Source organism: Pseudopipra pipra, chromosome 5 (genome assembly GCF_036250125.1).
Source record: "Pseudopipra pipra isolate bDixPip1 chromosome 5, bDixPip1.hap1, whole genome shotgun sequence".
NCBI lineage: Eukaryota > Metazoa > Chordata > Aves > Passeriformes > Pipridae > Pseudopipra > Pseudopipra pipra.
Genome location: NC_087553.1, coordinates 71,806,396 through 71,829,026, shown reverse-complemented (window position 1 = coordinate 71,829,026; position 22,631 = coordinate 71,806,396). Strand labels below are relative to the sequence as shown.

At 43.8% G+C, this 22,631-nt stretch overlaps 1 protein-coding gene across 2 annotated transcripts in view; it reads right to left on the bottom strand.

The window, feature by feature from the left end:
* Window positions 1-417: 417 nt before the first annotated feature.
* Window positions 418-22,631, bottom strand: part of SFMBT2 (Scm like with four mbt domains 2) — a 100,677-nt gene continuing 78,463 nt past the window's right edge. For both annotated transcript variants that reach the window (XM_064656551.1, XM_064656552.1), the window contains 6 exons: window positions 21,874-21,983; window positions 14,050-14,225; window positions 12,333-12,505; window positions 10,312-10,560; window positions 9,492-9,620; window positions 418-7,497 (listed from right to left, as the gene is read on the bottom strand). In XM_064656551.1, coding sequence (XP_064512621.1) covers window positions 7,357-7,497; window positions 9,492-9,620; window positions 10,312-10,560; window positions 12,333-12,505; window positions 14,050-14,225; window positions 21,874-21,983 — 978 coding nt within the window. In that variant the 3' untranslated portion in view covers window positions 418-7,356. The remainder of the gene's footprint in view (window positions 7,498-9,491; window positions 9,621-10,311; window positions 10,561-12,332; window positions 12,506-14,049; window positions 14,226-21,873; window positions 21,984-22,631) is intronic.

Below are 22,631 nucleotides of genomic sequence, written 5' to 3'. Positions count from 1 at the left end.
TGCTGTAATACTTGTAGTGCCACCATCAGCTCCTCTGTCCCTAAATCCTACTTTGCCTGTTGCTCGTTGCATCACCTTCATTCCTGTCTTTCACCCTGATCCCTATCACTCTCCCAAAAGGTCTTTAGATAATTTTTTGTTTCTTCACACACCATCATTCTTGTTTCATGTTCTCCCGTACTGCTTCTGGGAAGAACTTGCAGGCACATAAACCCAAACCCTGAGGCTTGGCATTTATGGAGTGCTGAGCCAGGGAGTCTGTGCTGTACCTCCCTGGAGGTCTGGGGGTTTAGTGAGGGAAGACTCTGGGCCAGGCAGCTTGGGCACATTCATCAGGCCTTTGTGTGGACTATGCAGAGCACACAGATACATCAAAATACAGCCCAGTTAAACAAAAAACTACGCTGGAGAGACAGATGGTTTATTCTTACTTTATTAACAACGTAGCTTACAACTGTTTCAAGTAAAAAGGGGATTTATTTAATTCTGAATAAAAATTAAAATATAACTCTGAATATAGATTTTCACTTATTTACATGAAAACATATATACAGAATAGAATCTTACAGCAAACTAACAACATGCCCTTTGCCCTGTGAACTTTAAAAAGTAAAAACACCAGCATTGATTGATTTATATGTATATATATATACACATACATATACACACACATATATATACATATATATACACACACATACATATTTGTAACACACCAAAGGGATTTATGTACACAAATTGTAAGTAGGACTTTCAGTACAAACTGGAATTCAAAACAATTCAAGGGTTTCCAACGTGCATCACCACGAAAGGACCATAAACTGCTGGTTGCGGAGCAAATTTCTGCCATTCCGTAAGAAACAGGAGGGTTTAAGTGCTTGCCTTGTCCTACCATGGTACATGAAAACACTCAACTCCCCTCAAAGCCTGCACTTCAGACTTTCACCTCTGTTGGACCACACAGGTGAAGGCTGCTGGAATAACTGCACATGTTGGCACATCCTGACCAGGTTTGGCAGAACAGGGATTGGGAAATTTGATGCATATATTTATTTATAATGTATAAATTATGAACATTTATATGTCCATAATCCCCAGTGAGACTGGAGCAACCACAGGCAGGTAGGGTGGCTTGGGAATGAGCATTTTCATCCTGTTACATCCTAACACAGAGTATTTTGTAGACCCACAACCTGAACTCAGGGCACTGTCACCTCTTCCTATGGGACAGAGCTCATATGTTAGCCCAGTATCTCCTATGGAGGTCTGAAAGGTGCAAGAGGAGGTTCTTCAGCCCCTCAAACCCAGAAGACACTCAGGAGTCAGGTACAAGGAAGCAAGGTTGATTTTCCCTACTATCCAGCTAAGGGGCCTGGAGACATCTGAACCAAATTTCTGCATCTCCACTGGGAAAACAAAATATGAACCTTTCAGCATTGTAGCTCTGTGTCTATAGCCAGCTTCTTTCCTTCCTCTCACCTGGCCCCTCTAGGGACTCAAAACATCTTTGCTGTGAAAAAGAAAAGCTTCCAGGAACAATGCTCATGGGCCCCAGCTGTGCTTCTCTGTTGTGAGAGGTCCCTCTCCACAAAGATACCTCTCTCCTTCCTAAATCCCACTCTCCCCTCTCCCACATCCTTGGCAGTCATCAAGACCTACCTTCTTCATTGCAAAAATTAAGAGACATAAAAGACTAAAAGAAAGAAAGGCCACAAGCATTTAAAACTACGACCCATGTTGGGTTTGTGCAGTTCACGTGTCCCCTGCGAGAGAATTCCCATGCATGGCACCAAACCACTGCAAAACCACTCTTCTGCAGGACAGCTGACATTTAAAGGACTGCTGGGTTGTAAAACCCTCATCTTTGATGACTGGCTCATATTCTATAGGCAGCCATTAAGATCATTTATACTTCTTGCTGGGGTATTGTACCAAAGCATAAATGAGAATATTAAAAGCTCCTTTATTGGGAGTTCATGAGCACCTAAGGACACAAGCCCTCTCTTGTGAAGTCTGGCAGATTGCAGCTGAATTTCTGCCTACTAGGAGCAGGAGGCATTTCAATTTTCTGATAATTAAGTGCAGGTTTTTTGAATTTTAAGTGAAAAAAATTGGTGAAGACTTGGTCCCACAGCCCACCCATTTCTGAAGGCCCTAATACTAACCTCAGTTATTTCTGGATCAAATCCTGAGTAACAGATTCCTTTAGTCTTGGGTCAGCTGATGTGATGAATAATATTACTGAGGGGAAAATATACATGCATCCACATTTTGAAAGAGTTTTTACATAAATATACTGTATAAAATGTCTCCAAAACTCACAGGATTGGGGGGAGGGGGTATTTGTTTAGTGTATCTGAGCTAAAAAGTGTACAGTCACAAGTTAAAAAAAAAAAATCCTAATGTTCAAGACGTTGCAGATTACAGAAAAATATTTCCTGGAGAAGGGAATCAGCTTTGTAATCCCAAGCAATGGAAAATACAGCGTGACGTATCTTAGCACCAAAATGGAGCCCTTGAGACTAAATTTATCCACGTGTAATAAAGCTGGTTTTAATAGTGTTCAGTTGCAGCATGTTCTTCTCTTTTGGCACTTGAATTTGGAAATGAGAGGAACAGTCTGCGTTCATCGTTTTCCAGACGCACTGCACCAGAAAAGCAAAAAGTATTTGAAGTGGCCTGATTGTACAGAGCTTCTAAAACACTGAGGTGGCACAGCAGCTCTGCCACATTCAATTCTGTGCCCTGCAAAGACCAAGGCAGGCTTTTCAGGTGACTAAATGTCGATCATGGTAGCCCAGCACTGCCTGGTTTGTCTTCAAAGAGCTGAGTTGGTGTTTGCTCCAAACTGCAGGACTGGGGACTGCAAAAGGCTGAAGGTTAAAGCCAAGGAATGGTGACTCTCCACATTAAGGCAAATTGGCTGCCCACAGTGAAATATTAAAGGGGCTTTAGGTGTCTAACTTACTGAGAAACTTTGCAAATCCTAACAGACATCCAAATACCTCTGGCAGTGGGTCAGGCCATCTCAGCTAAGATGTGCATCTGCAAGATGCTTCACTAAGGACAGGGTGTGCAACCATCAGCCTGGATTTTGGTGCTTCCTGAGGGAACCCAGCATTTTTAGGAGGTTTCTGCACCCCACAGGACCAAACTATCAAGGGTTACGGCATGTGGTTAACACGGTGGAGCTGGAGACCCTGAAATCCTTCTCAGAGCTGAGAGGCCATCATGCCTCTGAGAGGTAGAAAAAGCCAGGGTTTAGTCTTCCTGGCATTGAGGAAAAAAATGGGAGTGTGGATGGGAGCTGTGTTTTGGGGTTGAAAAAGGAAAAAGTGCCCTGAAACCAAAGAGAGCATTTTTCCTCAAGGTAGGAGAGGAGCACCCACAAGAGCAGAAAGAAGTCAGGACAGCCAGCCAGGGAATCATGGACATTCCCTAAGTTAGTGCTTTAATCCAATTTCATGGACGAGTGCTTTGGGCCTGAAAACTGGGAACTGGCTGATTCTGTCAAGTGCTGAAAGGACTGGGAATGGAGCAGGGACCTGCCCACGGATCTGTTCAACCTGACAGTGCAAGCTCGAAAGGAGCCAGTGCAGATGAGGATGGGCAGGTACCACACACTCTTCAACTCCCTGCTCTTCTTCCAGAAATGACCATCCTTGGCCCTGTGCCTGAAGAGAGAGCAGTAACAGGTGCCTGCACACCCTTCTTGTGGGAGCAAAATGGTCTGTGTGAATGTGCTACAGTTCAGCATCCAACAGCCCAAGAACAACAGCAGAGTTGCTCTCCAGCCCTGGGCAATGGCCTTGGATAATCTTCAGTTCAGCACTTCACAGCTGTGGCCTTTAGCAGCTGATAACACAAAAAACTTCAGGCCTGGATGCCAAATTCAGAACAGGGAGGGGAGAAGATGTGGCTTCACCACTGTCTAATATTAGTGTATCTGTGAAGTTGCACCAGCTCTGAAAATTTAACTTAGAACCAGGTCTGGACCAAAAACCCCCACACTTCCAGTGGTTTATACTTCTATATTGCAAAGTAAAGTGATATTTTACCCTAGGAAGATCAGGTTTCCCTCATTTCCTTTGAAGTGCATTACTCCAAAGCCTTACTAATGTTCCAGAATTGAAATGAAGTCCAGGCAAGAGTAATTAGTTCCTTCTGATCTCTGCTCAATCCAAATATACTTGTCCAGCTAAACTACACACCATCCACTTTCCACTTGTGTAAGAAACTGCCCAAGAAACTCAGCTCCAGCTTTTCTTGAAAGCCATGAGTGCAACAGACAGCAGTACCCCAATCCCACATTTCTTCCCAACCTGCAGACTAAAAAGAAATAATAAAGCATTTACCACCCAAGGTAACTTTAACATAAAGATTTCAGGTTATCGGCTTCTCTGAAAGGACAGAGAGTGATAAACAAGGTGACACTGAAGAACAATGAACTGAAAGACAAATTGTGAGGACAAAGAAAACTGAGGAAATAAAAGAGCGGCGCAAGATAAAATTAGAATTTTTTTGTTGTTGTTTAATAGGTGAGTTTTAAATATGATTTCGCTTCCCTGAACAATCAGTAAAGATTCCCATGTTCTCGGCTCAATGCTTCACCCATTCCCTACTCAGCCAACATCAGAGCTGGTTGCTCTCAGAGTCTGTGTCTGTCTGCTCCCGAGTTTTGCCTCCATGAGTAATTAGCTGCCACAGGAATATCTACAGTTACAAGGCTGATGGAGAAAAAAAATGACATTTTTGCAACGTGTCCCAGAAAGCGTTAAATGTCTCTTGACAAATCCCAGAGGCAAGAAACTCCAAGAACATCGGAGCAGCAAAGGATGCTCTGAAGAAGGTGGATGTGGCAAGTAAAGGATCGTTGCTGGGATGCTGTTTAACAAACAGCCATTCTGCTTCCCTTCCTTGAAATGTCCTCACACGCCAGTTCTCCTGACAGAATTCTCTCCTGCTGACAGATGTAAGAACAGGACTGGGCTGAAGGAAGGAGGAGCTGGGAGAAGCACCCTCCCTATCTTCTCAGCTGTGCTCTCATTTTGCTGGCTCCAATCCTTTTGTCTTCAGAGATGAAACAAGGAGCAACATTTTTAGGGGCCCCTGAGAGGGATCCAAAGTGCTTATCAAACCAGTTGCATTGACACATTTCTCTGCTACTGTCAGTAGGAAATCCAGTCTGAAACCCAGTTTTTTAATGTCTGCCCCACTACAGAAACTTATTCCTGGATTTCTGAGAAACAAAAAAACACCATTTGATGCAGAGGCAACTGCTACTCCCTTGAGTTGGCTAAAACTTGAACAAGACCTTCAGTACAAAGCAACAGCTGAGAACAGATACAGTCCTGCTGATCTCCCATGTAAAAAAAATTCTGATGAAATCTCAAGAGTTGGCAGGATCTGGCCCAGCCTGCAGCAGTTGCACCCATCACATTCCTCAGTGGCAAATCAGGAAATTCAGATACACGACAAACAGAGTCAATACTTCTTAACATATTCTCTGGGGCAGATTCCAATGTAGTCCAGAACATTTATTTCTGAAGGTTCTCCCTTCACTCCAGAGAATTTAAGAAAGAAAACTGATGAGGGAGAATGCAGCAGCTTCAGCCTGGTGTTGGTCAGCAAGTTCTTCTGAGCACAAGATGGTCAGCAGGACTCTCTGATCCAAGTCTGCTGCCTCCATATGGGATGTGCTTGAGGTGAGGGTTATCTGGCCATAGGAATTGGCTTCAGATTTAGGGCTAGAAGTGACATTTCTTTCTGAAGAGGTTTTCACTGAGTGGGCTTTGGCATTAGGGCACTGTAACAGACCTGTGTATAATTTCCAAGCTGATTTCCCTGAGGCCAGGGAACAGGGGTCTGCTTATGGCGTGAGAACAAAAGTCTGCCAGTGACAGTGGTTTCCTATGAAAACAGGCTAAAACAGCATGAACTACTTTTGGAGGGTGGGATTCATTTGCACCTTAAAGTTAGAGCAAAATTCTGACACGATCCCAGTTTGGTTTTTTGGGAGGACTTCTCATGCCACCAACCTCTGCTGAGTTAAAGAAAATTCATGCTCAACAGGTGTGACTGATGGTGTCATATATCCCTGCAAAGTAAATGGGATAAAACCAGAAACCCAGGGTGTCCAACCCATTTCCTCACTCTCTCTGGTGTTTTACCCTGCTTGGCATGAAGCCAGCCCCCAGTTTCACTAGCCAAGGTGGTACTGGACACTCTGGGGGCTTTATAAAGAAACATAGAACCATTAAGGTTGGAAAATACCTTCAAGATTATTGAGTCCAACTTCTGAGTGATCACCACCTTGTCAATTAAAACACAGCACTAAGTACCAGGTCCAGTCATTAAATATAGACCATGTTTGATTGGATCTTAAACACTGTGGTTACACAGCCTGAAAACACTGATGCTTTTTACTCCCACTCTGCAACCAGATTCATGAAGGTGCAGATGAAACCAGCATTCCTTCAACAATCTCATCATTAAATCTGAACAGCCTTTTTTTTTTCACCCTCTGGGGCTCAAAGTCAGGTCTTTGAACTGACTTGCATTTAAAAGGATGGGCTTGACTATGAAAGCTTTCATGTTCCTGTACAAGAATGGAGCATTGTACAGATCTCATCACAGAGACATTCAGCTTATTGTGCAGAGCCAGCGTGGCTCAGGATGTGCCAGCAGGTCTTGTGTCACCTCCACCAGTTTGCTGCATCTTTGTCTGATCCTGTAGAGACCACGGGTTGAGTTCTGTTTCACAAATCACTCAGGAATAACACAGCTGATGAGTGGTGTAACACTTTGTCCTTTTGTAAAACTGGAGAGGCAGGAGAAAACAAAGCCCATTGATCACCAGGATCAAATTTGCAGTAAACCCCAGGTAATGCTACAAACAATCACTTACATTTCAATATGAAAGAAGTGTGCCAAGAGTTGGCCAAAATAAATGTTCATGTTCAGAAATTGGCTTAGACAAACCATCACCATCTGGAAGTGTCTGACCCTTCTTCCTGGGGATGTGTCTGCCACGAGTAGGTTTGTTTTAAGGACAACAAACCATCTGATCCATGCTGGCCCTGCACCACTGGGTGACAGGTTGGTGAGGCTCCTGAGGAGGGGTGCCAGCAGTCTCTCGGTGTGCTTTACAAGTACAGAAGAATTAGTTCCATTTGTTGCTAGTTCTCCTTTACGTTTGGGTGTTTTTTCCCCTTCAGATTAATTCCCAGTGCTTCCAATTCGGCGCGTTATTGGAAAAGAAAAGGGATATGGGGAAAAAAACACCCCTTGAACAGGTTGAAATGTTAAAAAAGAGAGGGAACAAGAGGAAGGACAGAAAGAAGTGGAGAAGTGCAGTCAGTTGGCATATTGTGCATAGAATGCAACTTTTACTCGCTCGATCTGGTGGCACAGTTTGATGGCTGGACCGAGCTTCAGCTCCATGCACTCCTGCACCGTGGGCAGTGTCAGCAACAGAAGGGCTTGGCCATCGATGTCCTGGGAAAGAAAAGACAGGGAAAATGTGAGGCTTTTTTTGTGGACTCTTGGGGCAGAAAGTATAACCAAGTTTGGAGAAGCAAGAAAGGAAGTTTGCCCAAAAATTAAAGGTTGTCCTCTGCCCTTTTCTCCCACTTTAGTGTTGCCCATCTCCTTTCTCGGGGATACATCATGCTTTTCCAGAAGTTGTCTAGTGTGTCTTCATAGGCTCTTTCACCTTCCAGTTTTGGAAAAGCCTGCCAGCTGCTGAAATGAGGGATCACCTTCTAAAGAAACCCTGCAGGGTCCACGGAGACCTGATCAGACCCATTTTATGCCTGAGGAACTGAAACAGGGGGGAGGCTACAGAGAGCACACCAGAGGACACAGGAGGCAGCTGAATGGAGAAAATGATGACAGTCCCTCTGCCAAGTCAGACCATTCCCCCAACTCCTCTGGCCCATGATTTGCTCAGCACTGGTTTATTTCTGACTTGTTCCATGACATGTTCCCAGATCCACCCAGGACCTGACTTGTTCCACTTCAGCTGCTGAATGACCAAGACAGAGGGGCCTGGACCGCCTGGAGCCCTTGCAACTTCCAGTGTCACAAAATGGTGTAGACTGGAAGGGACCTCTGGAGGTCATGTCTTTCCCTATGCACCAAATTCCATGAGCTAGCACCCCAGATGAGCAACTTTATTGGGGACTACTCCTGGCTTTATGACCCCCTTCTTAATTAAGCAGCTCAGGTTGTCTTTATTCTTTAAAGGACTGAGAAGCAGACAAGCAGGCTACAAAACTTCTTTTTACTCCTTAGGGAGGATCAGAGTCTATGCACAGCAACTCACATAAACTCCCCAGGACAGCCCTAATTAGTCAGAATTGCACATAAGGAGGATTTGGACAGTTTAAGTGCTGCTTTGATCAAGATTGTCCATGGCTAAGGTTCTTCCTCCACTCAAGCTTCATGGCATGGCCCACTGCACCAGAGCTTCACAAGGAAAAGCTCCAGTCATGTGTGTTTGATTAAAGTCCTTATAAAACTCTCTGGCAAAGAAGAGGAATGGTTGGTTTTCAAGCCCTGGCGTTATTCCAGGATTATTAACAAATGGTTGGAGCACATTGTGACACAGTGACTAGACCATCCTGCTATGGAGAGTTTCAGCCTTGCTCTAGACTCACACTTCACCTTCTCCCAGTCGAGGCAGCTGCCTCAGGTACAGAGTTATTCTTGGTGAAGAATCAGAGACAGTTCAATGTGCAGTTGGCCATACCACTGACTGCCATCAGCCATGGCCTAATTAGCCACACTTGCTTCTTCCTAACTATGATTTGCTAGCGCTGCCCTTCATTTTTAGCAGTGGCTGCTACTCATTAGCCAAGAAACAGCTCTTTCCATATAAATTTTACCCATTCACACTGGCTTGAGATGAAGAGTATTGGCTTCTGCTCCTGCAAACCTTTCTGCTTAATGGGGAGATGACTGGCATCTCCTAAAATCAGGTCATCCAAGGGCCTGACTAGAAAATCTTCAGAGGAATGTAGGTAGCAATTAGATGTCTACATACTCAAGGCATCTAGGTGTTAACGAAAAAATTCAGGCCAGTTTTGGGTTCAAGCAGCATTTTTCTGCTTCCCAGGTAAATAATTTAAAACAGGGTGGAACCCATGTGGCCAGGAGAAAGTTTGCAATGTAGCAGATAACCACTACCTGTTTTACACCAAGGTGCTTACCTATGTGATACCAGAATGGCACTGTGGACCTTGGCATGAAATGTCTAAACCTGCTCAGGGCTCAGGCTACTGAGTTTCTGGTCTCTCTGAGGATCTGACTCCAGTTTCTAAGGGTTTTCATGCCTTGCCAAAATCTGTGCTATAACATGGCCTGAAGAGGTCTAAAGTTTGGTCATAATACCTTTATCAAAGGCCTAGGCCCAGCTATCAAGGTGGTATGTGCTGTGATTTGAACAGACACCACAGGTACAAAGAGACAAGTTACGTAAAGACTTCTACCTGCTCCTGAAATATTTTGGCAAGGGGTGCGCAGTCAGTGAGTTTAATGAACCTCACAACATCTGTCACAGTCCACTCCAGTGGGTTACTGTCCAGGACAAGCTTCTCTTCCTCTTCTTGCTTAATTTCCTGCAAATAAAAAAAACCAAAAGCTTTTACAAAGCAAACTACCTTGTGTGGAGAACCAGGGCAGGGCTGCCCTCCTCAGATGAGGAAGGTTTGGCACTGCACTTGGTGCGGCCTCACCTTGAATATTGTCGCAGTTTTGGTCACTGCAACATTAAGAAAGGTATTAAGCTCTTAGAGAGTGTCCAAAGGAGGGCAACGAGGATGGCGAAGGGCCTTGAGGGGAAGTGTGTGAGGAGTGGCTGAGGGCACCTGGTGTGTTCAGCTGGAGAAGAAGAGACTGAGGGGAGACTTCACTGCAGTTACAACTTCCTTGGGAGGGGAAGAGAAGCAGGTACTGATCTCTGCTCTGTGGGGACCAGGGACAGGACCCCAGGGAATGGCCTGAAGTTGTGCCAGGGCAGGGTTAGGTTGGATATTAGGAAAAGGCTCTTCCCCCAGAGGGTGGTCAGGCACTGAACAGGCTCCCCAGGGCAGTGTTTACAGCACCAAGGCTGACAGAGTTCAAGAAGCATTTGGATGATCCTCTCAGGCACATGGTGTGACTCTTGGGATGTCCTGTGCAGGGCTAAGGGTTGGATTCGATGATCCCTGTGGACCTCTTCCAACTCAGCATATTCTGTGATTCTGCGACAGGTAATTTAGGAAGAATACTGCTATTAATTGGGGATGAAGCCTATGGACACACACTCACTTCCTTGACCTGTGAGCACTTCTCTGCCTCGCTGTAGGAGTGGGGCTGTGGTCTCCGGCTCCGCCGGGCCCTCTCCGTGGCAGGGGGTCTGTCTGACTCGGTGCTGCTCCGCAGGGTGACGGCTCGCCGGGGCCTGGCCGAGGGCACCTCAGCTGAGGATGTGTCTGTCTGGTCATCCCGGAGCTCCGAGCTGGTCTCCTCACTTCCCGTCTCATCCTCCATCGCGTCCGGCTCGTCATCTTCGCTCTCCTGCGCCAGAGAAACAGCACCCAGGCTCGGAGATTAATCCAGCAGCAAACCAAAAGGCACTGGGTCAAACTACATCCCCCTGACCACGCTGGTCCAGGGTAACATTTACTGTAACCCAATTACCTCATTTTCATTACAGTGCTAAGTAAATTAGTCCTTGACTTAGATTTGTTACGAAATGTAGATGGAAAAAAAAATGCTCGACGGAAAATCCTTTTTCTCCTTCCAACTAAAGGTCAACAGCAATAACTCATCTGGCATGAAATGTTCCTCTGTTGGGCTGGTACCTCAAAACCCATGGCACTGCAGATGAGCAGGAGAAGGGGAAATGGAAAATTCTAAAGGCATAAAATGAAAATCAGGTTGCTCGAGATGAAATAAGATCAAAAATAGGCTGAAATTTATACCTTCACATTGCTTCAAAGTGTCGTGGGTGTTACTGGTATTGAAAGGAAGGAAATTTTGGTGCCATTTAAAAACATCTAGATGTACAAGTACTAAATCAAGTACTTGATTTCTTAGCTGACATTTCTGTAAAACCCAGAGGAGAAGAATTCACCCAGATTTCCCTGCTTTCAGCCCAACACCTAACTGCTGAAGGGGAAGCAAAAATTTCCATTTAAAGGATATTAAACCAGCTTCTCGTTATTTCTGTCACACAGAGCTTGCAAGCACACACCAACTGATGGAAACTGTGCATTTTCGACTTTATATATACATCCGCTGCCCAAATGGCTTCGACAGCTTAGCTCTGATCAAAGTGTGAGCATGCATCCAAGCCACATGCTCAGGTCTTGAGTGAAAGAGCAGTTTTAGACAAAGACAGTTGTATCAGCTGACAGGTTGAAAAACTTGGGTAATGGTTGATTTAGGCTTAAGTTTAAATTCCTTTGAAGCAGGTATAATCTGAGGAAATGAAGCAGAACTACAACTAAATGAGGACCAAGCCATGAAGATGCAAGCAATCAACTGAAAGCTGAGTAAAATAACCCCCTCCAGCCCAAGTAGAGGGAATTGAGGTAAATCAGCTTTATTTCACATTGCACAAAGCTGCAATCACTGGTACTCAGCTGAGGAAGGGAAACCACACATGAACTTTGTTATTCCTATCACGGGAAAACCACCCAGAAACAATCCACATAGAACTAATTCTGCTCCAGACTGTATTTGGACACAAATCATTGCTGAAGCTGAGATCCTGTTGTATCACACAACATACTGAGGCCTCAAATACCCTGTATTTGAGACACAAACCATTTGTCTGTATTCTAAAGCTTCTAAAGCTACTATTGTTTGATGTTATGAGCCAAAAAATATTACCAATAATTAATGAAAAAATAAAATTCCTTGAAACCACAATGGCTCGTGAGCTATTTTTATTTATTACAATATTTGGACATCCTAGACATGAATCTGGTAGATGCTGTAAAAAGCATCTAACAGGCTAATCTGCCTGCTTACAAGGAAGCAAAAGAAAACAAAGATATAATATTAGGCAGCATGTTAGTCAGTGAGCATTAGGAAGGTGGGAGCAAAAAATCTAGAGTCTGCTAACTCTAAAATGGACAAGGTAAAAATCCCCAAACTGTCCCAGTAAAACCAGTCTGATGTTAGAAGAACAGAGTAGCAAAGAAGGAAGGATTCAAAATAGAAAATAAGGAAAATGGAAGTGTTTGGGTGTGCTGAGAAACCCCACATAAGGAAGATGCAGAATGAGGGACAAAAAAAAGCACCAAGGGGCTTCTGCTGATTTATCCCTGTGCAACACATACCTCTGCAGAGCCTGCAGCATTTGAATCAACAGCTGATGATCTTCTTTTCTTCTGCACAAAGATGGATTTCCGCCTTTTCCTGCGTCTGGCTGGCTTGACATGGCCACTTTTCATGTTGTTATTTTCCCCAATTGGTGGCTTAATGATTTTTTTCCTCTTCCCATAGTAATAAGCTGGAGAAATGAAGCAGAATGCCCGTAAAAAGCTTTAACCACCAAAAGAAGGAAACTTTGGTGTGCTTCTTGCTGCAGGTTCAGGACTGCACTCTATAGGTGCACTTTAAAATACACTGATATGGAAAAAATGTCCAGTGTAAATATAAGACGTCATGTTGGACCAGCACAGAGTGTTACAGCTCTCGTGTATCCAGATTTATTGATGATGAGTGAAAAATTCAGAATTTAACAATATGTGTTTAGGCAAAGCTTCCAGTAAGTCAACCAGCGACTTGCAGGGAGAGAGGCCAGTGTGTTTCAGATCGGATACAATGCAGATCTTTGTGATTTAACAGCCTTAGACACACTTTCACTTGCTAATGTTTTCGGCAGAAAGTGGACAGGGCCAGCAATCCTCAATCACACACAAAGGAACAGGTTTTTATTGCCTTCAACTATTTTGTGGCCCAAGTTGAAATTAAGGATGTAGGAGTCCTCTGACCTTACACTGAGTGCTTGTGTTAAATGCATTTTGACATGCTCTGAGGGTGAAAGATACTCTGCCCCTGACCAGCCAGGGTATCCCAGGACAGCTAAAACGGCACTTGGCACCCATGTCAAAGTTTATAACTGACCAAGTTGTTCATCAAATCAATGGAGTTTTGAGGAACAATTCATGCAGCCACATACCACCATCAGCTTTGAGATGAGACCATCCCAGCTGGAGCTCCCCCAACTGCACTCTCCAGCTCTCCATTTCCTACCAGCAGGAGTCTAGCTCAGGTGTAGACTTCTACAGAAACCCATCCTAAGTGATCTGAGTATCTCCCTGAGCCCGTTTCTCCTTCTACTCTGCCACTAACCAGAAGATAATTGCTTTAAATCAATCATACTGCTTTTTGCAGCCTTCGTGGAAGAAGGATAGCACTCACTTCCAATTTCCTGACCTGCCTGAAGAGCCAATAATATCAGTAACATTGACAACAAGAAGTGCTGTACACATGCCTAACAACAGCCTTCCTGTATGGGCAGGAACATGTTTAAATATTAAACACCCTGAGCAGAGAGAGTTAATGCTCCCAAACTCCTTCCACCACCTCAGCATTGTGATAGTGGCCTGTGCTGCTGCATATGCCAAAAACTCTTCACTGAGTTGGACAGGATTCATCTCACCTAACGAAGCCATCTCAGATATAGCAGTTTAAATCTCATCTTACTACTTGCAGGTTCCTTTTATGTGCTCTTCATGTTAACTTCAGATATAAAGAAAACTCAAGACTTCCAAAAATTAATGACTTTCAAACAGATACATTCGGGTGGAGTGAGATGGATGGTTTCCTGGAGATGCCTGTTTCTCTGCACAGAATATTAAAGGAACATGTGGTGGCCTGTTCAGGATTAAATAACTGCTCTTAGATGAGATGAATCCTAATCAGTATTAACAATATTACACAGTAATACCAGTATTAACAGCATTGCACAACTCCTGTTCTTCATCACACACAGTCTCCCACTGCTCTGATTCCCAACTGGCATCAAGAAGCATTTTGGCCAGTACTCACTGTACTTGGTTTTAGTGTGAATGGAGCAGTTCTCGGGGCAGACTTCAGCCACCAGCACAGGGCTGAACAGGTTGGGGCAGCACTCCAGCTTGGCACAGACCCTCCTGCAGAAATCTGCCACCTGATCTGACGTCCGCACAATCTTAACAGTGGCCCTGTAAGTCTTCCCTCTGTACCTAGAGAAGAGTGAAAAACCCATGTTACCAGTCAAGCAACACCCTCTTATGCTCCAGACCAAACTCTCCTCTGTTAGGGGAGTGACTTTCCTTGGGAGAGTGCCTCTCTTGGGAAGGCAGGCAGAATAGGTCTGTTTGTTTCAGTGGCTCCATTTCATATGGATTTGAAGAAGGAAAGGGTGAAATAAATCAGAGGTGTGGACATGATTCAGGAAGGAATGCATGTGCAGTCTGGGTATGTCTGTAGATATGGCAAAAGATAGAAAAAAACTCAGTAGCCTGAGGACAGCAAGCCCATATTATGAAGTGATGCAAAGGTTTTCGGGTAGGATGTAGTCTCTCTTCATACACTGACCCATGATGAGATGCTTACAGCCCTTGCAGAGCTTTCTGGTCAGCACCCTGTGTTTGGGCTGCACTGGAGATGGTACTTTTGGTCTTCTCCATTGCCATCTTTCTTGCTCCCATATGACACTCCAGCTCCCAACAATCCCACAGATTCACTGTGCCATCTGTGGCTACTGGGACACTGTGAGGAAGTATCTGAGTGAAATGGTTCTCTCTGCCACACAGGGTCCAGATGATTTTAGCACTCTGAGATATGGACAATACGAAACCCAAGGACCTCACCAGGAGTATCTGGAGTTGTGTAATGGGGCTGCAGCAACAGGCCCTAAAAACTGACTCCTACAGGGAATGCTCAGAGCAGGAACCTGCAATGAAAGGTTTGTCTTAAATCTGTTATGCTACTAAAACATTTATTTCTGTGTTTTATACAAAGTGTTTCTGAGCGATAAATGGCTTAGAAAGATACAGTTACACCCCTGCTGTACTACACTGTAGATGTGAACTCTGAAAAACCAATTATCCCCATAATTTATTAAACAGCAGCACCAAGCTATCGTAAACAGTGAGATAAGGTTTTTAAAACATCTCTTACACGTCCTGGGGAATGCAACACAAGAGAGAATGATGCGAGCACCTGGTGCCACGGCATTATAAATGTGCCCAGGGAAGAGAAAAGTGACACACACGAAAGAAAAAGAGGGAGAGACAGCAAAAGAAAGATTACTGGATGGGAGGCAAGGAAAGACAAAGATACAGTCACCAGGAAAAAACAAGACAAAGCATTTTGGAGTGTGTTCACATCCATAAATTCCTAGCAGGGAATCAGCTGGTGATAGTCAGATATGGAAGAGGAAAAGGAGGTGGTGGTGCAACAATGCTGTGGCCTGAGCATTAAAATACGCAGCATATGCCCACACTCCACTCCCTCTCTGAAGGTTTCATTGGGTCACACAAAGCAACTGGAACACCACCTTTTGCTGTGCTCCCTCCCAGCAGCTCTTTCTGGAAACACTGGGTTGTGGGAAAAGGGTTTGAAACTGCGGTACAGAAAGTGTTATAAAGGGAACCCAAATGAAACTTGGGTCTGAGAACAGCCCAGTCTACCCACCCTCACATCACAAAAGACTCAGTCCAAACTATCACCTCAACAAAAAACTCTTCCATAACCTGAATGACCATTTCCATGAGGTGCCAGGCTCTGATATCCTATTAGGTGCCTGACCAAGGACCTCAAGCCGTGGAGACAATCCTGATTCATTCTCATGAACGAATGAATGACTTAATGAGCCAACTTTTCACACACCTTCAGAGGTCTGGACAGATGCTGTAAAATGGAAAACTGTTCCTTCCAGGTACAGAGCACTGTTATCCCAGCTTCCCTATAAAACAGCTGCACAGGCAGGCTGGCTAAAGAGAGCTTGGCAATACTTAATATCAAAAGATCAGATTCCACAGCCATGTGAATATATCTACTTAAAAATGTTTTATATTTCTTTCCAATGTGTTTGAAGAGACTCCTGCCCTTATTACTTCTCCAGGAGCCATTAGGTTTAACAAGAGCCCAGAGCACTGGGTCAGTAAGCCTGACTCTTGTGACAGGCTGCAGAATTTCACTGTAATACCTTCACCTCAACCCAAATAACTTTGGTTGGACTAAACCATCACTTCCAGACAAGCAGCGGCCTCCCCTCAAGGGTCTCCACACTGGAAGAAACTTGGCAGAGGGAGCACCCGTACCTATAACTCATGTGCTTACAGCTCATTTTAGGTCTGGATGCGTCTGAACTAAACTTACATTTATTTGTCCTTGTTCTGACTTTCACTACCAGGATGAAAAGACTGTGTCTGGTTTTGTTTCCTTGCAAACGCGCTATAATCAAATTGCCTCTTGATCTTCTTTCTTACAAGCTAAGAAAGCTGCCTGATGGGTATTATTCAAGGATGGTTGACTTTTTCTAACTGTGTGCTTCCTATTGTGTTTGCCTGCCCAGAAAGGACCCATTGTACTACAGAGCCTGCTGAAAGGAAAAGATGAAACCAGGAAAATGAACAACTGACTGATTTCATAGTCTGCTTTGAATGCAACACACATGTTAATTAACAGAACGGATGGTAAATGGAGATCACCATGACTGCAGCGATCAGTCTCAATAACCCAAGGTGTTAGTACTGGCCACAGTAATATTTTTTACATAATTTTGGCCTTGGTAGCCCCTCTTTCAACTGTAAGCCAGGTTCTACTAATATTTTCCATATTCCTCACACACTGAAGATTTTTAACACAAGCACCACCAAATGTAATCTGAGCTGTTCTAGGACAGCCACGTGGAAGGAGCTCATTTGGATATAATCAGAAAACCCTTTTCCACTAGCATCTCTCAAAAAATTACCAACTTCTGATACTCCTATGGATGTTTTTATACCAGGACTCCTATCATCCCAACCACTTGTAACTACCAAGTAATCTGCACACACAGCACGGCAGCAATGGAGACTTGGAAAACTGCTGTGTCAAGGACAGTATTTTCAATTTTCTTAGAAATCACTGTTCTTTTAAAAAATTATTTTTCAGCTAAAACCAAAGAAATCTTCCTTCTCTCCTTCTCTGCCCTCAGATCCCAAAATTGGAGAAAACCTTACAGTTGAAACTATTTCCATGAAAAATACACTTGGGATCTTTGCTGAACCACAAGTGAAATTATTAAACAAACGGCATTTTTTCTGCAACATCATTCATCTGTTGAAGTTTCCTTTTGTGCTAAAATAGATCAGAGGTTCATGAGAACACAATATCTTCCAGGAGCTCCACTTCAGGACTGTTGTGTGATGGCACAAAAAGTCTTGTGCTGAAGACACTTCAAACAGCAAGAACACTGAGATTACCCTCATTTTCAAAAGTCCCATTCTAAGGAGTTCTGACAGTTCTTGAGACTAATTTGAACAACTCAGGAGCTAAAAGTCTCAATTTCCCTTGGGGAGACCAAAACCTCCTGTCTATTCTTTTGCAAGAAATTTGCATTTTGTCTTACTACCTGAAAGTCCACCAGAAATAAGAGGAAACTTCCTTCAGAGCTACTTAATCACCCAGTAACACTCTGAACTCCTGAAGACAGGATTCAGAAAGGGAACTGGAATGCTCTGGTTTTAAGGGCACGTTTCATAAGTCTCCTCCTGAAATAAAGGGTCTAAGTCATTCCACTGGTCCTAATGACTTCTACCTCCAGTATTTGGCACAGAAGGCCACCTGGTCACATTAATTCCTCCTTCCAGTGCTTCAGAGGCAGAGTTGGTGTGGAAGAGAAACCAAATCACACAAGCTGTAGCTTTGAACTGACCTTTGAGGAGACCCATCACTAACTGGCTGCCACCTGGACCTCATGTCAATGATTGTGTCCAGTTAACTTTCCACTCATCACACACACATTCAATCTTTATCTCCCACTGTTGGAGACTGTGTGGAAAGTCTTGCTAAAATGAACATAAATTCATTTCCACTATTTTTTCCTCAACCACCAAACCAGTCATCACATCAGGCACAACTTGCCCTTTGGTTCTTGCCAGTCACCTACCGGTCCTGCATGCTCTTGGAAATGGCTTTCAAGAGTATCTGCCTAATAACCTTTCTAGGAATGTTAGGCTGACAGCCTGTACTGACTTGGATTCTCCCTCTTGCCCTTCCCAAGAAGGGATGTGATGATTGCCTTTTCCCAGATATCAAAAAACTTCCCTCATCCTTCCAAATACAACAGTGAGTGGCCTTGCAATGACATTACTCTCAGGCAGAGCTGGCTGCACCCCAAGTGGTTCCATGCACTTGTGCACATCCAGTTTCCAGTGTATTTAACTACTTTTCCATTTACTATGGGTAACATTTCATTCCCTCAAACAGGATCAGGGACCTGGGAGGCTTGAAAGCAACCCTTACTAGCTAAGGCTGAGGCAAAGAAGACTTCAAATACCTCAACATCACCTATCACAAGTGAAAGGCAGTCTTCTAAAACATCTGCAGTAAAGAGACTTTCTTTGAAATGCAGCCTCATAAATAAGCAATGATGTCTGGGACAAGGGTAAATATTCCTAGAGATCAGCTACTGGATTTGAGCAGCAATCAAAATTTCATTTAGTGGAGGTGTCCAGGAACACTCATATATCTTATTTTGATCAACTGGGCTTCATACAAGACTCAGTACACTCGTACTGTTTATATCCAAAGTCTCTCAAAAATATGTAAGTCCAAACAGCCCCACTTACAGCCTTTAGAAATTAAAACCCTTAAAAAGCATAAAGTCCCTCAAGCATTTTATGTAAAATTGGGAAGGCAAATCTAGATGTAAGCACTGAACATAAAGCACCAAAACTATGAGGGCTGAATGCCTACAGCTTCGGCTGGCCCTCCTGGGAATTCAGAGGATCAAGCCTGACATTTCTAACTCATCATCACCAATAAATCAGGTTTGACTATTTTCACAGAGAGCCAGCAGCGCTGATGGGAGATGACTGCCCTCACACATTGCAGACACATCCCTTTGGACAATCTAAATTGTTTATCTTCTTTGCAAGGTGAGCATAATTGATTCTGCTCTGGTCACTGAAGATGGCAGAGCAAACCAAACACAGGCTGCCCCAGGACTGACATAATGCATTCCTGGCAGTGCATCATTTGGCATTTGGGCCAGTGGGAAAAACAGCCTTCTCTTGTCCTCACCACCCTCCTCCCTCCCCTTTGCTCTACCCCACTGCACCGTCACTGCAAACAAACAACAACATTGCCGAGATCCAAGGAGGTGTCAGTTCCCATCAGAAGGAAGGAGGTGACGTGACATGTCACACGACAGCAGCGCTGCTCCAGCTGTAGAACTGTCATCATTAGCAGCGAGGCACCATCAGAAGCCCGTGTAGCTGGAATTTGGGATACACAGGCTCATTACAGGTCTCTGTTTAAGCTTCTGGAGCGTAACTGACTGTCGCACCTGATGTAACGTGTCATGTGCCCTCTGTATATTCCACAGTTTCTGATTTCATGACCATGTTTTATTTTCTGCTCCTGAACAATCAAATGCAATTAAAACTTCTTGACGAAGCAACTCAAGCAAACTCAGGAAGTCCTAGGGCAGCCAGACAGTCTTGGAGCATATCAACCCGCTGTCATCCACTCCTAGAAGTACCCAAACTACCCACGGGCCAGCTGGCATGGCCACCAAGCACTGCTCAGTGGGGAGAGCTACAGCCACAGAAGCCAGACAGCTGCAGGAACAAGGTGCTGTCCAGCCCCATGAGCTCTGTCTCCTCAGGAGCCACGCTGGATGGGAATACATTGCCATTCTCAGAAGTCACTTCAAAATTTGCTGTCCCAGCTCTGAGCCTGTAATGATCCATTCCGTGGCTTAATAAAGTTGAAAGATGCTGCCTCACTCACTGAAGAGCTGAGGTTGCTGCTTCCTGGGGTAGCCAGCACACAGGAACACATACACAGCCTGGGACTGGCTGGCCAACATAAAACACCGAATCTTCTTGCTGCTTTTATCTGGTAGCTATTTAGATATAAGAAGTATCCCAGCAGCCTGGCTGTCCTGCTGAGTAGATGGGAGGAGGAAACAGACACAGGAAAGGATGGGCAAAAGCATGACGGAATAAAGTAACAGAGATGGAGGTGCTCATGACTGTGATTAGCACATCAGGTTACCAGTGAAGGAGGGTAAGGGGTTAACATGATACAAACAAGTGATGACAATCTCTAGCAGCCCATGTATTCCCAGCTGAGTTGTTCCTCCTGGTCTAAGCACACTTGGACTCAGCAGGATGCTGGGGTTTGCAGTGGATTGAGCTGTAGACGCAGCTGACTATCGAGGATTGACAGTAAAACACTTTCCAGGCTGTCTCCAATTAGAAATATGGATTGCAGCAGCCTTAAGAAATAGATACTTCTGCTTTTGCACAAGGTAAATCCTACTTTTGGATACTGCTAATTGGAAAACTGCCTATGAGCTCAGTTCTTTGCAGGACAGGATATTAAGATGGGGCATTACAACCTGATCTCACAGCTGTAGGTGTGTAAGTACCTGTCCTATGTACCTGTAGAGTGCATTATCTTAAGTCTGGCAGTACAAGGTGTGGAAGCCTGGAATCAGTGGAAACCAGGTCATGGACCTGTTTTTTTATGAAAATCTGCATGAGCAGGGTTAGCTTTTAGATTTCCATCCACAACATTTTAATTGACAAACACAAAAGCATGACTTTATACACGGGTGAAAGCAGCAAATTAAAAATGAGATTTTTCTAGTAGCTTTTCATTTCTATTTGTACTCCTCTTTCACAAAAGCAGTTTAAGAGTATGCAGAATAAAAGGTTCTGAATTCTCTCCCTCAAACAGAGAATACATGAACTTTCTAGAGTATCTGCATGGGCCAAGATCAAATACAACAGCAATCAATAGTGCTGTATGTGGCAGCCAATCATTTCTAATAACCAAAAGAAAATTGCTTTTCTTTGAAAAGGAGTAACAGAGTTCAGTACAAAGGGTGAGCTTCGCTGCATTTAACTTCAGTACTCAGAAAGTCAAGGTGACCATTAGTCAAGGAAGAGAGCTGTTTTCAAAGAACTGTTTGTTGACATCCATCTTAAAGTGGGAAGAATTGCTCTTCAGAGGGACTCTGGAGAGAGCTGAGGTGAAACTCACCTCTTTTAGAGAGACAATGGTTAGTGAAATACATCCTAACTATATCCATTAAATACAGAAGACATAAATGAGTAGATTTTAAAGTTGGAAAGAGAAATTGAGTATTTACTAGACACATATTCTAGAAAGGCATCAAATCTTGACCTGAATCTCCAATTTGCTACTATTTTGTCCCAATCAGCCTCCTGCTAAAAAATGTGCTCCTGCTAATTTGTCTGAACTTTTTTTTGTACCATTCATTCTCACCAGTTTTTTCTGCATTAGCCTGACAGGCTCTATATTAAAAACAGCAATACTCCTACATTTAGAAAGCCAAGAATTGAGTTAATTCAGTAATAGCCAAGCTTATAAGAACAGCTTATCATAAAACTCAGGACTTCACTTCATCAAAAACTGGATGGCTGCTTGGAGAAAGACAATAGAAATGAACCGTTCAGGTGAATATTTCATTTCTGAAGTTGCTATAGAAAGAATCAAATAATTCAATGAAGCAAAAAGATAATTAGAAAAGTAAAACTCTCACAATAGAAAAAAAAAAATCTTTTCTTCTCTCCTTTTCTTTTCTTCTTAGTCAGTTCCATTTTTGAAACCTCCCAAATAAAAGAACACACAGTGAAGACTTACTTTGCTTTAAGTGTTTCCTCTTGGAAATTCCACTGAGGGTCTTCCACTAGCTGCAGTTCTCGTAAAACACTCCCTGGCTTGTAAGCTGCATTGATCACCATGCTGAGAACCTATTGAGAGACAAAACCAACAACACTGATGGGTCTAAAAGCAGTCCTTGACCATACTGAATATGGTCCCAGGTGCTGCACAGGCAGGAGCAGCTTACAGGTCCCTATTTGTGTCCAAAACTGCACAAGGTAAGTGCTGGATGCAATGAGTAGAGGTCTCAGAGTGGATCAATGTGTATTGTAGGTGACACCTGAGTCTGACATGGTAAGTGCATTAAATGATGCCAGCTAACCCCAAAAACCTCCTGCTCATCAGTAATTTTTGTCTCTCTTGTGGAGAGACAGACACTCTCTCCCAAAGTAGATTCTATTTGTTGCATCTATAGTGGCTCCATTTAATAAAAAAAAAAATGAAAATAGTTCTGAAGGCACAACCAGGTACAGTGTCAGTGCACCACCACACACTGAACACTGAAGGGGAAATTCACATACTTGAGGTCAGCAATATGCTTAAATGCCTGAGTACTGTGTGCCTTGACTGTATTAGCAGAATATTAATGAAGTCTACACAAAAAGAGTTTGCAGGAGGTGTGCCTGAAACCCAGTGTGTGTCCACTCTGTACAACAAAACACATGTGCCAATCCATTTAATCCAAAGTCACTGAGAATAAAAATGATTCCTTCTATTGGCTCAGGGAATCCAAGCTT